Here is a 14,590-nt window from a genome sequence, read left to right on the forward strand (position 1 = left end):
ATATATTATCCTTCAGTTTCCATATATTATCCTTCAATCTCCAATGGATTATCTAACATGTATGAAACTATCAAGAGAAGAAACAAAACCATATATGATGCAACAAATGGAATTATTATACTACAAAAATCAAAACGAAGTGGAATCCATCTGATTATTTACAAGATCATACACAATCATCTTTCAACTCCAAGTGCAAAGCTATCTGATGCATGGACCACAAAACATGAAAAGCAAATACTGCAAATGGAATTACAAAACCATACCTGTTATGTCAAATGAGATTACATTTATAGTTCTCTATCATTTCTTAATTCTGGCAGAGCAATAGTCACAAATAGAAAATATAATGAGGATAAAATGTGACGTGACATCTTCTCCATTGATGATTCTGAAATAGAGATATTCCTGAAAAATACTCCATGACCTTTCAGCTTCTTGTGATCTCAGAAAACCCTATGAAAATCGTTTATTCTTCATCTTTTGTTGTTTGGCACCAACTACGCAAATTTCATATTCCAACGTTCACTGCATTTTCAAATTCTGACTGTCAATGTTAAATCAACGATCATGATTTAAACGTTGAGATTTTCCTTTATGGTGTCCAACATGGGTCCACCGAGTACACGTGTCTTCTTGTTGTTTTGTCGCTAAGAATAACAGTCAAGCAACTTTGTATAGCGAAATAGCGACAACTGTGAATCTCTTTCCAATCTGACAATGATAACAGAATGATGTTAAATTTCTTTACTTCGCGGCGTGGGTCCCTCTTTCCAACTAGGTACACCATGGCAAACAAATAACAAACTTTTATTGTCTAACATCGGACTGGTTTGCTTTGTTGGCACCTCGTGACTAGACTTTGATTGTGCTTCGTGAAAAGTGATGGCCCACCGGACACGTCTCATTGTCACTTGCCCCCATTGTTTATTTCTCGAGCACTTCCAGAATGTGGGGAAGTATTGTGCGTTGTTCTTTCAAGATGTGACGATGCTTGCAAAACTGACCCACCTCTGTCACTGTCAGAGAATCTATCCAATCGCAATATGCCAATCTGACACCCATTCTTACATTTACCTTTTTGCGGCTCACAAACTAAATTTGGCCCCACAGCTCCACGTGTCGAATAGTAGCTTTTTCGCATTGTCTAAACCTCAAGCATCTTTGAAAAGCAAAAAAGCAACGGACGTCGATCTTGTAAGATTCGACGATTGAATGCATTCTCTTTTCGTTTAATATTTTAATTGGGACCCGATCTGACAAGTAAGTGTTTGACATTTCAACTAGCCAATAGCAAGCATTCTTTCATTCAATTGAGTTTTCAACTTGGTGATGTGGATGATCAGACGTGTTTTGATTCGTCAATCCAATTTCAAACCTTGGTCTTCGCCACCATTGACCGTGTTCTTCGCCATTTCTACGTTTTTGAGTATTCAATCTGTATTCAAATCAATTGATCTTGCTTTCGACTTGTGCTTGTTGTCTGTATATTAATCTTTGGCCTCAATCTTCAATGTCCTCTGTTGCATTTGCTCTATATATGCCCGTGATAATGTATCCTTCTCTAGATATAGATCTTTGACCATGGAATTAGAAACTTTCAAAGATGAAGAGTTGCTTTTCAACATGAATCTTTGCCTTAGACATGATTAGGAATAAGGAATTATGAATTATTAGAAACATCCAGACCTTCTCATCAGGAAAATGCATGACAAACCCTCCCAAAACCTATCACCTAGCCATGGACTAGGAATTTGGTCATATGAAATCCCGCATTAGTTAGCTAAAAGGAAAGATGAGAAGAAAGGCCATCCTATGGGCAATCTAGACTCGGACTCAAAACATTGATACTTGACTCAACTTCAAACCCTAAAGTAAAAATGATATGATTGAAACTTGGGCAACATGGTGAAAATCTTCTCTGGGCATCCTTGAAGCTCTCTACATGGCCTCGTAGTGAAGGCATCATTCACCTTTACAAACTCCTCATAACTCTTTTCCAACTGCAAGCAAGGCTAGAAGTCATAAACTTTTGTGGTCTCATCAAAATCTTCAATGCATGGCAAACCAAGCCATAGAGGATGTGTTTCCAAGACATATATAAGATAGGAAGACATATAGAATTGCTTATATACCATGGTCGAGCCCCATCCAACTAGTCAATTCATCACAGATAATTTGGGCCCAATCAATGTATTGGTCATCCGCACAAACTGCTTGCACCAGAAAGAAACAGTGCTCCATAAAATTTAGAACTTCCTCATAACCTTTTAGTTTTAGTAACGAGGCTAGAATGTCTACAATTTCCCTCTCGAGACTAGTTCTAAACAAGGTCTTGGGAAGCTTACTCTTCTTGCTCTTCGGTGGTAGGAACCATGTCATCAGAATGTCTCAAAGTCTTCTTTTCATTGAACATGGAGGCGCTCGACCCGAGATCTATGTCACAGAATTCAATAGTTTCTAGAATCCTGAATGCACCTCTGCATTAAACCTCTGTCAAATGTGTGTAAGACCAAGTTGTCTTGCATCATAATTTGCTTCGTTATTGGGTTATATCTGGTTATGCACTCCTTAATGAGCTCTAGTGCCTAGATGGCTATTGGAAAACCAACAGCCTCTACTAGCCCACTTTCTTTTAGATTCGAAGTGATGGGATGAATGGGTTGAGCGTTGAGTCTTCTATGCAGATCTCTGAGATTGTAAAATCTAAAAGACATGTTTCTATAGCTCGTTACCTCACTTCAAGACCTGGCAATCTATCAATTCCACCAATTCTCCCTACCACTCACTTTATAGCACACAAAACAAGAGAAATTTGTGCTTAACATGAAATTGTGCTCATTGCAAGATGAAGAAGTGAACTTACCAGCGATGTGATCTTATTGAATTAAAATTTGAACATAGGGCATTGGATTTCCTATGTCACATGAGTGAGAAACGGACCCTTAACTCAGATTTTTCTTTTAATGGTCCAACGATTTGGTTTGCATTTAATTTAGTAGGTTAACGGCTACTTTCCATATCAAATCCACCATTAATGGGGAGTCATACAATGAGTTTTAGAATTTAAGCTTTGGCGTAACGGGAAATGAGTGTTTCTGATTCTTCTTTACACTAGGTTTCAAAGGAGTAGCTTATCATAAGAGAATATGACTCTTAAGAAAACAATGTATTTTGGCTTAGTTGGGAAAGAAGCCTCACCTCTGCTTTAATTTACTTTTGTTAAGATTGTGGTCTTCGGGCTTCTTATTCAAGTAGGGAGAAGTTTGCTTTCTATTCTTTCGAAATCCTTCAATACTCAAGCACTTTTACTTGGGGAAGCATGCTATGAGAATCCTCGAAAGGATATTCATTCCCACTATCAAAAGATATACTCCAAGTATGCTTTGTAGAAATAGCAGCTTATAAGGTGCTCCTCCGGCGGAGGAGTAACTAAAATGATGCAACTTCAACACAACTCAAGCTTAATTGAAACTCGCTCATCTGAATGGATTCCTGGCTCGATCCTACTCTAAGAATCTTCAAAGGATGAAATCTTCATATGAATACCTCATGCAATTGATCAAATGTGCTCTTTCAGAGAAAGAAAGTCGTAGGTACTCTAGCACATTGAAGATGACCAAACTCCGAAATCGCTATTCATGTCTTTGAGACACTCCAAGGATTGATCTTTCTCGCTCAGGATGCCTCTACATACCTCTAGGAAGTGATGACTTAAGATGCATCATTTATACACTTCATCAAATGCTTGTTTCAAAAAATGAGGTTCGCGGGTGCTCCAACAAGCCACCACGCACTAGAAACAACCAATTTCCAACATTGTCAGTTCTAGCTCTAAGACATTCCAAAAATGATTCATTTTTTCTCAAAAAGTCTTAAAACATTTAATGGGCCACAAAATCCAACATCCATACTCCATAAAACAAGCAAGATCTGCACTTTCAAAAAAATGCCTTCCGGGGTGCTTTACTGTTCAGATCGCACTTGCAAGGGTGATTTCTCAACGAAGAATAAGTTTGTCATTTTTAGCTCTGGGGCACTTTGCCAATAGTTCTTCCTTGCTTGAAATCGCTCCAAACATCTTCAAAATGTGGAAATCACCTTCATACTTCATAGAATGTGCCTTTGGAAAATGGGAAAGTTAACTTCGATGCGCACCAAAAAGGGCTTGTTTCTGACTTCACTTCTTCTCCATCTTGAGGAAGCCTTAGGACACTGAATCCTCTTCAAGCAACATAACATGGAGTACTTATATTGTAAGGAAGCTTGCAACTAAGAATATTTGTTTCCACATAACCCATAATAGGTCTTAAATAAATATGTAATTGAAATCCACATACAAGAGAATAGGCAACATACCCACAAAAATGTGACATGATATACTCTAGGAAACCCTCATTGAGGGAAAAACCCAGCCTCCAAAAGTATTTATCACCATGTATTATTATTCAGCAAAAACACCATTGCAATACAACCATAAAAGCCTTCAAAGCCATAGCCACAACCAAGCAATTCATATCAACAAGCATGAATCCACACATCCCATGCCATGCTTCCAACCTTCACAAATGCTCCCTTGGTGAACCTGTCAAGCTTTGTCCTGCTTGACTCTTTTTTTTTGCTTTTGTCTTCCTCACACAACAACTACCCTTGTAGTTGCTTATATAGTAGCAAGTCCCACAAAACCACCAAGTGGTATTACATAAACCATGTCCTAAAACGATGTGCTACCTAAACCATTGACCCCACATTTAATATTGAAAATTTAATTGTTTTTCCCAATATTATATAATTACATGAAATATTATCGCAATATTACAATACAACTCATCAAGTATATCCCATGAGAATCTTTACATGTTATACGTCTATCTAGGTGCTCCTAGATACAACATTATATAATAAAATAAAATAATACAATATAACAATATTATGCAATGTGTGCAAAACCTATAATTAAAACAAACTCCCACTTCTTGTACCTATTGCATAGGGTCAACTTGTAGCCACATAAATGAACAAGGGAACAATCCCTTCTAGCACGTCCACCATCATGGATCAAAGTACACCATGTACTCCATCCTAGTAGCCGCAACGAAATCAAAGTATCTAGCATCTCAAACATGAATGATCTCACCTTTTATTATGCCAATGCCACCGAACATACATAGAAGCCATCCAAAGAGAAAGTCACCTAACCTATCACATTAGAAGATCATAAAATTTTGTACCAACTAAAATGCCAAGCACAAAAAACCCGATCCAAAGGTAATCACATGTATCCATAGCTGTCAGAATATCCATAGCTTAAATAACACCCATAGCAAGTGTCAAACCCATCCAATTATCCATACCTCCAAAGGTACACCAAGTGAATCTCACATTATCAACATATCCAATCTGTAACTTGTAATCACAAGCCTCAAGAGAAATACCTATCATATATATACCAAGAAGCTCCCACTGCAAAAAATAATGTCAAATCTGTAACCAATCCACTCACAACATCTTAACGAACTGAATCCATGTAGTCTCAAAGACATCTACAACACCAACCAATAACCTACAATAACAACTCTCATAAAAAGATCTCCAACAGTCTCCCAAGCTCTCCACAACCAACAGAGGAAAGAGATAAAGGAATAACCACGTCATCTCTCACATGACATACATGAACACAAACCAGTGACCACAATCTCCAGCTAATCTCAAATCTAATATAAATGAAACTAAACATCCTAAAAGATAACCAAGACTAACGAGAAACCATCCAAATCAGAACCTATATCATGTCCTACACACATGTAATGATCCCATCTTTTGGCCTTCACGTTCTCCAAAGTCTAAGTGGAGGATAAGAAGAAATTAAATTAATTTCTTATAAAGTCATTCAATTAAAATTAAAAGGTGGCTTTATATTTAATTAATTTAATTAATTATTGTATTACAAAGGAGATGTGTCTAGAGTGTGTATTAATTATTGGAAAGGTGGAAGCCTCTAGAAGCACAATTAATTATTGCAAGAGAGGAGTTTCTAGAGAGTGCATTAATTATTGGAAGGGGGAAGCTTCTAGCACTTGCAATTAATTAATGTTTTAGTTCTTTCTACAAGGGTGAAGGAATAGGATAAATAGGGGTGAGAGTCTCGTTGTTTAGCATGAGATTATTGTATCGGATGATTATGACTTGCATTTGATAAGAGCTTGGATGTGTGAATCACACTCTTTTTTGGCAATAGAGGACGTTCATTCTCTGTTGTAACATTCTAGACGTCATTCCCTTAGGGTTTGGCCTTTGGAATACGTCTCTTTGTACTTGATTGTAACATTTTTAAAATTAATATAATTTCAGTAGTTGATTCAGCTTTTGGGCATTCTTGGGTGTCCATTACAGTGGTATCAGAGCTTCCTTGCAAAGTCTTCCATAAAGTAATAACCGGTGTGTGCCCATTACAGTTTATAATGAAAATGCACTTCCAATTTCTCTTAACTTGAGATACACAAGTAATGGGAATGAAAGGAGAACAAATAATCAGCAAACAATTACTGCATGTACACAATCAAATAGATGTTCATTCTGATGTCAGTTGTTGCATAGGAAAAGAAAACTTCCAATATAACTACTCTAAATGATGTCAAACTTCGATCCAATGAGACTTGCCGGAAGCCCTATTGTGAGTTTTCACCCCATCGCCACATTGCAAATGGGGACCACCTCTTTCATCTTTTGCTCCTGCTATGGCAGGTCAATTTTGTCAAGTTCTAGGTTTTGTGCAAGGGTTTTAGGTGTCATTTTGAAGCTGTCTTGTTGCCTAACTCTTAGAGAAAGGGGCAGAATTTTGTCAAGAGGTGAGATGTTTTTTATTGGTTGAGGGAAGAAAGATTTTGAACCAAACTTACAAGTATGCCCCCTCTTAATGATGAGTTACGCTTTTAATGAATGGTGATTTTCCTAAAGATAACTACTGCAATTATTAACTAGGTGAAAGCCTCTCTCCTTAGGATTTCCACTCTTCTCCTCAGCAACTTGAAAATAAATGAAAGGACTACATGAAGGGGTGAAATGGCACGTTTTGGGAGTCTTAAGTGGCAAAATCCATGTTTGGTGGAAATCCCACCACATTAATCTTCCCAGACCCAATTTTCCTTTTTACATTGCACCAAAATCAGCTCCAACTAGTGTTAGAGATGAAGAATGTTAGAGTTAAAGTGACAACGATGAAGTTTTGGAAAGACGTAAGCCAACAAAGCTGAAGGCAATGAACTTGGTGGAAGTTCTCTAATCTTAGGATTTCCACCCATGGATTCCTCCCATGTCAAGAATTCCACCCCTCCATTTTTATAATTCTAAACAAGAATTGGAGATGAAGGATGCTAGTTCAAAGGAAATTTGATGATAACAACAGAAATGTTTGAAATTATTGAAGGAGAAAGCTAAATCGTGTTTGGTGGAAATCCTCTGGCCAAGTGATTCCCACCACATTAATCCTCCCAACTTGGAGTTTCCCCTTACCCTTATATTTTCTTTTTCTCATGCAAGGTGACAGACAAATCATCGGAGAGTTCAAGGAAAGCAATTTGGACACCAAATGAAAATATATCATGGATTCATTTCCTGATGAATCTTCCTGAATGAATAGATCATACAGATTCTGATGGCCCTCCCACAGATGTCAAAAGGGCTCCTTGAACACTGCCCAAATCTAAGCAAATGCTCCATAAAGGCTGAGGATATAAAAGAAACAATCTTCCATGCTTGCAACATTACTTTGTGTTCCAGGAGGAGACTCATGCTGCTATATTCACTTGCAAACACTAATATTCTCCCAATCCCCCATATTCCCATCGCTAAATCACATAGAGCCTCAAACAATCTTCCAATGATGGAGTATGAATTCATATTGGAGTTTGATATCAGTTATGACTATCAACTCCACTATACTTAAAATTATTATTTGCAAATATTAAGAGTCCCTTTAATTTTAATATTTAAGCATGCAGCTTTGTATAAACGCAATATATTCTGCAGAGGCACCAAATACAAAAATATAATTCATCAAGTAATATTCTTGGATGATCCTCGATAATGAGCAGCTTTCTGCACGACAAATAATCTTATATTATTATGCCAAATAATTATCATCTTTGGCATTATTAAAATCTTTGGTGGACCCCACACACAAAGTTTAATCATATTTCAAATCCCTCAACTTATCCCTACCTAAAACACACGATACAAGCTATCATTTCATCATGAAATCTCAGAGGTCAGTAGGGAACCCACTTTGATACCATGTTGATTTTTTCAGATTGTCTATGATAAGATATTGTGTGTGTATTGTTGGATAATGAGAGATTAAGAATTATTCTTCCTTTATATTTATTGGTGGTGCCCATTCCCTAAGGGTCACCACTCTTCCCTTAATATAATATATGATATGGTATAATTATTACTATTTTTTAGTATAATAATTATATTAAATAATAATACAATTATTATATTATCAATAATTATATCATCTCAAGAATAATCTAATCAAATAATATAGTTATATTATTATAATAATTACATTAAAATAATTGTATCACAATAAATTATATTATCACAACCTTTATGTTATCTAGATCAACTTTAAGGAATCCAACTATAGCTACCATAACATTAAAAGGTCTTTGATATCAAAACTTGGCTAACCATCTTTAGATCTCATAGATTCATCATTCTGCAAAACAGTAAATCTTAAACTTCAGTGTGACACAAACAACCAACACTCCCACAGATCAGCAAAGGTTTCAAACAGCGTTCACATTCAAAACTGGCAAAGGTAAAAGCAATTGTCGGCCATAATTACCAGGTGATGCAGGGGAATACCGGTACAGGGACAGCGATGCCAATCAAATTAGGTTGTGCAAGGCAATAGATAAGACGATGGCTATATTACATATTATTCATAACCACCAGAAATTGTGGGTTGGAGGATGGGGATACAATATGTTTCTACGATGGAATTTCCTGCTATCTACATTATACTCTAGTAGACAGATATCAAAGCTCATTCAAACTACATAATTCACAGAGCAATAGTCTTCTCTTAGACTTAATATTGAAAATGGAGGGAGTGAGTTGCAGACAAAAAATAAAGAACCATGCTTTGAATAATCTTAACAGGCATTTCATCTTCTGATAATGTCGTTTCCTGGTAACTACATTGTATTCTTGTAGACGATATCGAGGCTCATTCAATATTTATATAAATCATTCACACGCCCATAGTTTTCCGTAAGACTTGATAATGAGAAGTGGAAGGAGTAAGTTACAACAAAAAAATAAAGAACCATACTTGATGTAAATTCATTTATATAAATACTTGTAGCAGGAGTTCCAAAAGGGAACCACAAGACATCAAGAATGTAGTTGTCAAAAGAACTAGACAACCTGAAAATTTAACTTAAAAGATGCCAAATAATATAGTGCTCTCCAGTTAAATTGGCATTGCAGAATAAAGATACTAAAAAATAAAAGAGTAGGTTCACACAAAAATTGTTTCTGTAAGAGGGAGTACACATACTTGATACTGAAAGTAATTTGGTTCCCCTTCCATTTGAAGAATGTCACCTTCTGTAGAAGACTGATTTGATAAAACATTAGGAACATATAAAGAAACATCTGGTGCCACTGCAGATGCAGCCTGCTGACTGAGTATCTTTATTTCGGGAGTCATGACAAAATACTCCGATGAAGTAATTCTGTTTAGTCTCTCTCTCAAACCTGAGTCTACAAATTTGTTAACAAAAACATATAGAACATCCTAAGAACTCAATTTACCATGGACCATCTTTATAAATAGAAAACAATTGCAATAATGCAAAACGCACCTAAAAACATATGATAATATGATATTCTAACATGAAAAAATAATGATTTTTGAAAACTATTGTTACTAAATTCTCTGTGAAAAATAATTTATAAGACCAAAGTGATGGAACATCCTACAAAACATACTAAAAAGTTTTGTTACTTTTCTGTTATCTGACAGTAGAGTGGACCAGGTAAATAGAAGAGCTTAACTGTGATCACATTTAAATAAATTTAGTAATAAATAATCGATAATAATGTGCGATTGCACTTCAAATCTAAAAGCCTAAGAAAATGGTTTTTTTGTATGAAATGGCAAATCTGCACTACGAGAAAAAATATACTGATTTAATTGTTTAGAATTTTCCACTATCCAACTATGAAAAAAATGTGCACAAGTAACAGCTTTGACAACCTCTCAAGGATACAAGAAATAGGAATGTCTGGATGAATAGGCTGGTCCGAGTTGCATAGCCACTGTTGTGCATGATGAATGCAGTTCTGGAGGGCATCCTTGTGAGATATTGTTGTATTAAATGGCCTTGATGTCAACAATGAACCAAGGAATGACAGAGCATCAAGATCATCTTCTCTCAAATGATCTGTCGCATCTTCTGTAACAAAATCATAAGAAAGACAAGATATTCTTTCATGCATTTTCGTCCACATCATTGATGCAAATCCTTCATGAGAAGTGACATGAAATAGTTGAGCAAAATACAGAAATTTTAAGAGGCCCTCAAGTGAATCAGGGGCTTCATCATTCACAATAAGGCCCTCTTCCAATGCCTTGCCAGTTTCCTCTAAGCATCCATTGGGCAGAACATCGTTTCTGTCAGTCTCTGCATCCTCTATTATTTCACTGTTAGCATTGTTGTTTCCTGCCTCATTTGCAGAACTATTGTCTTCATCTCGTCTCTGAAAAAGAGATACCGTCAACAAGGGAAATTTAAAAAGAACCTTACATATTTAGGAAGTTGGAAATCACAACAGATACTCTCAACTATTAAGTTTTTAATTTCTTATTGCTAATAATAATGTATCTATTTTCCAATTTCCTTAAGATTTTATATGTTATATAAAAAAATCTGATGATTTCTCATGAGAAGAAAATAGCCCATAGGCAGATACAAGTCATCAAAATTTTCTTTACCATCAATTCTCTCTCCCTTTCTGCAAATTCTTCCTTCACGGCAATACTGAGTGGTTGCTTAAACTTCTCCAATTCATCAATAAGAGTCAACACACCAAGTTTGGACCGGAGAACATCTTCCTGTTCCTTGTTGATAGTTTTTCCCTTTAATTTGTTCTCCTCAATTTGGAGAATACGATTGTGCTTTTTCTTAAGAGCTCTCAGGCGTTTGTTGATGAAACAAAGAACAGGACCTTCTTTGCGAAAGGTTGAAGAATTCACAGAGCCATCAGGAGTTCCAGGGACAGCTTCCAAACTCACCATTGAGAATTTATATCGCTTTAAAATAAAGTTAAAACAAGCAGAAGAAAAAAATCAATGGTTTTACAAACTTCTCAAATATCTACAATCTGCATACACAAAATGATCATCTAGTTTTATAGAAAACTGTATTACTGCCAGTTCAGGCAAAATTATATCCCAAAATTAAAAATTTCTTTGTCAACAATTTTGACCTACCTTAACAAAGCTCTGGCTTGTAGAAACGTCAATATAATCTTCTTGATAACTGACTTACCAAAATTGAAATGCCTTGAACCAAGCAGAACAAAGGCAGGAGCACTCAAATGCAACCAAAGCTAAAACCTGCTAAATTTGTCCAAACTTCAAACCTCTGCAAAAGAATAACATTTGAGCGCTAAGTCAGACCTGTGTACAAATCACTCTAGTAAAATTGATCAAAAAAATCACTTCAATGCTAAAAATCCCAAAACTAGGAAACGCTAAACAAAGCTACGCTCTCTCTTCTGTTATATGTGGAGAATATTAGCAATTACATACAACTTTTCTTTTTCTTAATTTTGTCAAACTTTCAGTTTGCCAAAGAAGTTCCTAATTTAGGCAAATATGAAAAGAACTAAAAGAGCTTCTCAGCCTTGATTTTTACCACTACTCAATTCAAAAAAATTGTTTTAAGTGAAAGCAAATTTGAACAAAACTAACTCAACTCTTTTGTAATATGATGAAAATCTGTTAAACTCATGGAACTCTTTCAAGTTTTCCAAAATTTCAGTTCTACAGAAAACAATTTTGCAAACTAAACTGTGAGGCTTAACTAGTGCACTGGCTATCCTTTCCCTGGTTTACCTAATAAGAAGAAGACCTGGAGCATTACTGAGTAAGTGTGAACTCTTAGGCTTGTATTCTCATCTATTTTTAAGTTGAGGGTGCATTTTTTATGCAACTTTATGTGAATCTGAGTTCTAGTCATGCTTCTTATGCACTTAGTGGCTCCTAGCCAAAAGAGTTAAATTGTCCCCTTCTAATTTACTAAGTTTTTAAGTGATTTAAACTATGCTACCCCAACTTTCCAGGATGGGGAAATGGATTTCCAAGATGTGTTTTTTCCCCAGAGCAAGGGACAGCAGGAGACACCTGTGTGTGTGTGAGAGTGTGAGTGTGTATATATGTATGTATGTATTCATTGATTTCAGAATTACATAACATTGTCGCATTCATCATAGCAACATAATTTAAAATATCAATTCCATTCATCAAATCAATATAGAATATAGCATCAAATTGAATCGTCATCTAAGAATAAGAACATAGGATGACATCAAAAAACTCAAATGAGCGAATCAATCTACTGGTCGGTATTGAACGAATCAATCTGCCATAGCAGGGTGATATATTTAGACTTCAGAGCCCTTGCTTGTGGTTTGTGGAGAAGAATTGAATTTATTGTGCCAAACCATTCCTATACATGTAGCAGCCATCTTCTTCGTGGTAGACTAGTAGTAATAAACTACAACAGTGTATTTCTGGGTGCTTATTGCTGCTATTAGAGCACTACCAAAGCTGGAAACAATTTGAGTATTCCTCAACCCAGCGGCAGTCATTTCCAGGTCTGCAATATGAATATCATAGAGAAGTCTAATTTACAATCATTTTCAGGGCTGGTTTGTTCAACAGAAGTTTGAATTTTCAGTCATAGTTAGATGCTGAGCTTGTGACAACTTCCAAAAAAATAAACTTCCCAAATATGTTATGTTAAATATAACATATTTTATTATTTTAATTACTTCCAAAACATGGGCTCTTGGAATGGGCAAAAATCGTCATTTATTAATTTTTTTAAAACTAAATTTTATTTTGAAATCAGAAACTTCAAGCCATCCCTGGAACAAATGGGAAACAGCTACGGAGTCCATGGGATGGTCAACGCCAGCTGGAAATGTGTTGACAGTTGCCAAAGTTTCAGAGACGCATTTCCAACTTTCCTCTATGGGTGGGGACAACTTGGAAATGTTTCCGGCCATCCCCAAGTCCCCAAAACAAAGATTGATTTTGAAACCCAAGGCTTAAAGCCAAAAACACGTCCCCAAATAACATAGGATTTAAATAAGCATGTGACAAAAAGGTGTAAGTAGCATAGGCTTTTGTAATGCTCCCTTTCTAAAGTAAAATTTAGTAACAAGTGAACACAAGGTCTCGTACCCCCTCCCAAACCTTGAAGTACCCATCCCCAAGACATCCTCGCACTAGGACTTAAAATACCCAAGTTACCCCACCTCCACCATTCCACAACCATGTTGCTTCTAGGATGGGTAATTGAATTTTGATTTTTGACTGTTACTACTGGGTATGTACTATGTTACTATGTTGAATGTCCAATGGTTCTAGTTCATATTGCAATTATTTTATGTTCAAGTATTTTAATTTGGTAAGTTATATTGAATCGTCATTTCATGACTAACAATTCAAGTTCTATATATACAGTTTACAATACCCCTCCCTACCCCGTCATCCCCTCGCTTCCATGCCCTAGCCATCCCCCTGCTAGAAAGTATGTCCACCAAGATAACTAAGAGGGGAGCATTGAATCGGTTATGCAATTTAAACAACTCTCAATATCCTTATTAATTCTTAAATATGAAAACAGTAGATGCAACAACCACAAAAAGATAACCATACACAATAACACCGGATATGTTAACTAGGGAAACCCTTGATCAAAGGGAAAACCCCAATGGGGATGGTACCCACAAAATGATGTATTAATATAAAAGTTCTTTGTGAAAGGATGGACCCTGTTAGGATTCAATGAAATACAATCAGTACATATCAATCCCTGTTAGGGGACTTTGAATCAATGTTAGGAGATTCCAATCCTATTAAGAGTTGATAAGAAAACCACTGAACTCACTGTCCAAATAGCCTTTATACTATCCTCACTAAATAATACAATTGTACATCAACACTGTCCAACAACAACTTCTTCGCCAAATATAGTTCCTTGTAAGCTCATCGTGCATCAACTACACTAACCACTTCTCTGATCCAAAAGATATTCACATGTAAGTTCGCACAATACAGTATCTCATTGATTACATATTATCCGCACTGGATGATTACAACCAAGGAAATCATCCTTCCTTTATAGCAAGTCCTAGAATAAATTATTGAGTCGGGCTTGAGGCTTCTCAATTTACAATAATAATATAGGACCAACTTAAGATATTACATTTACACGTTACATTACAATATTACATTGTTTCACAATATTATACACAATTGTCGGCTCACAGCCTTCATAACTCT

The 14,590-nt window shown here is 36.0% G+C and overlaps 1 protein-coding gene across 6 annotated transcripts in view; it reads right to left on the reverse strand.

Annotated features, from left to right (window-relative positions):
• Positions 1-14,590, reverse strand: part of LOC149559765 (uncharacterized) — a 73,726-nt gene that overhangs the window by 37,619 nt on the left and 21,517 nt on the right. For 3 of the 6 annotated variants that reach the window (XM_089824279.1, XM_089824281.1, XM_089824280.1), the window contains 4 exons: positions 11,507-11,660; positions 11,009-11,326; positions 10,284-10,773; positions 9,569-9,774 (listed from right to left, as the gene is read on the reverse strand). In XM_089824279.1, the coding sequence (XP_089680405.1) occupies positions 9,569-9,774; positions 10,284-10,773; positions 11,009-11,311 (999 nt within the window). In that variant the 5' untranslated portion in view covers positions 11,312-11,326; positions 11,507-11,660. The remainder of the gene's footprint in view (positions 1-9,568; positions 9,775-10,283; positions 10,774-11,008; positions 11,327-11,506; positions 11,661-14,590) is intronic. The other 3 variants (XM_089824282.1, XM_089824284.1, XM_089824283.1) reach the window with 1 other exon arrangement.

Source organism: Cupressus sempervirens, chromosome 4 (genome assembly GCF_028749045.1).
Source record: "Cupressus sempervirens isolate cs-2001-9-10 chromosome 4, ASM2874904v1, whole genome shotgun sequence".
In the NCBI taxonomy this organism is placed as follows: domain Eukaryota; kingdom Viridiplantae; phylum Streptophyta; class Pinopsida; order Cupressales; family Cupressaceae; genus Cupressus; species Cupressus sempervirens.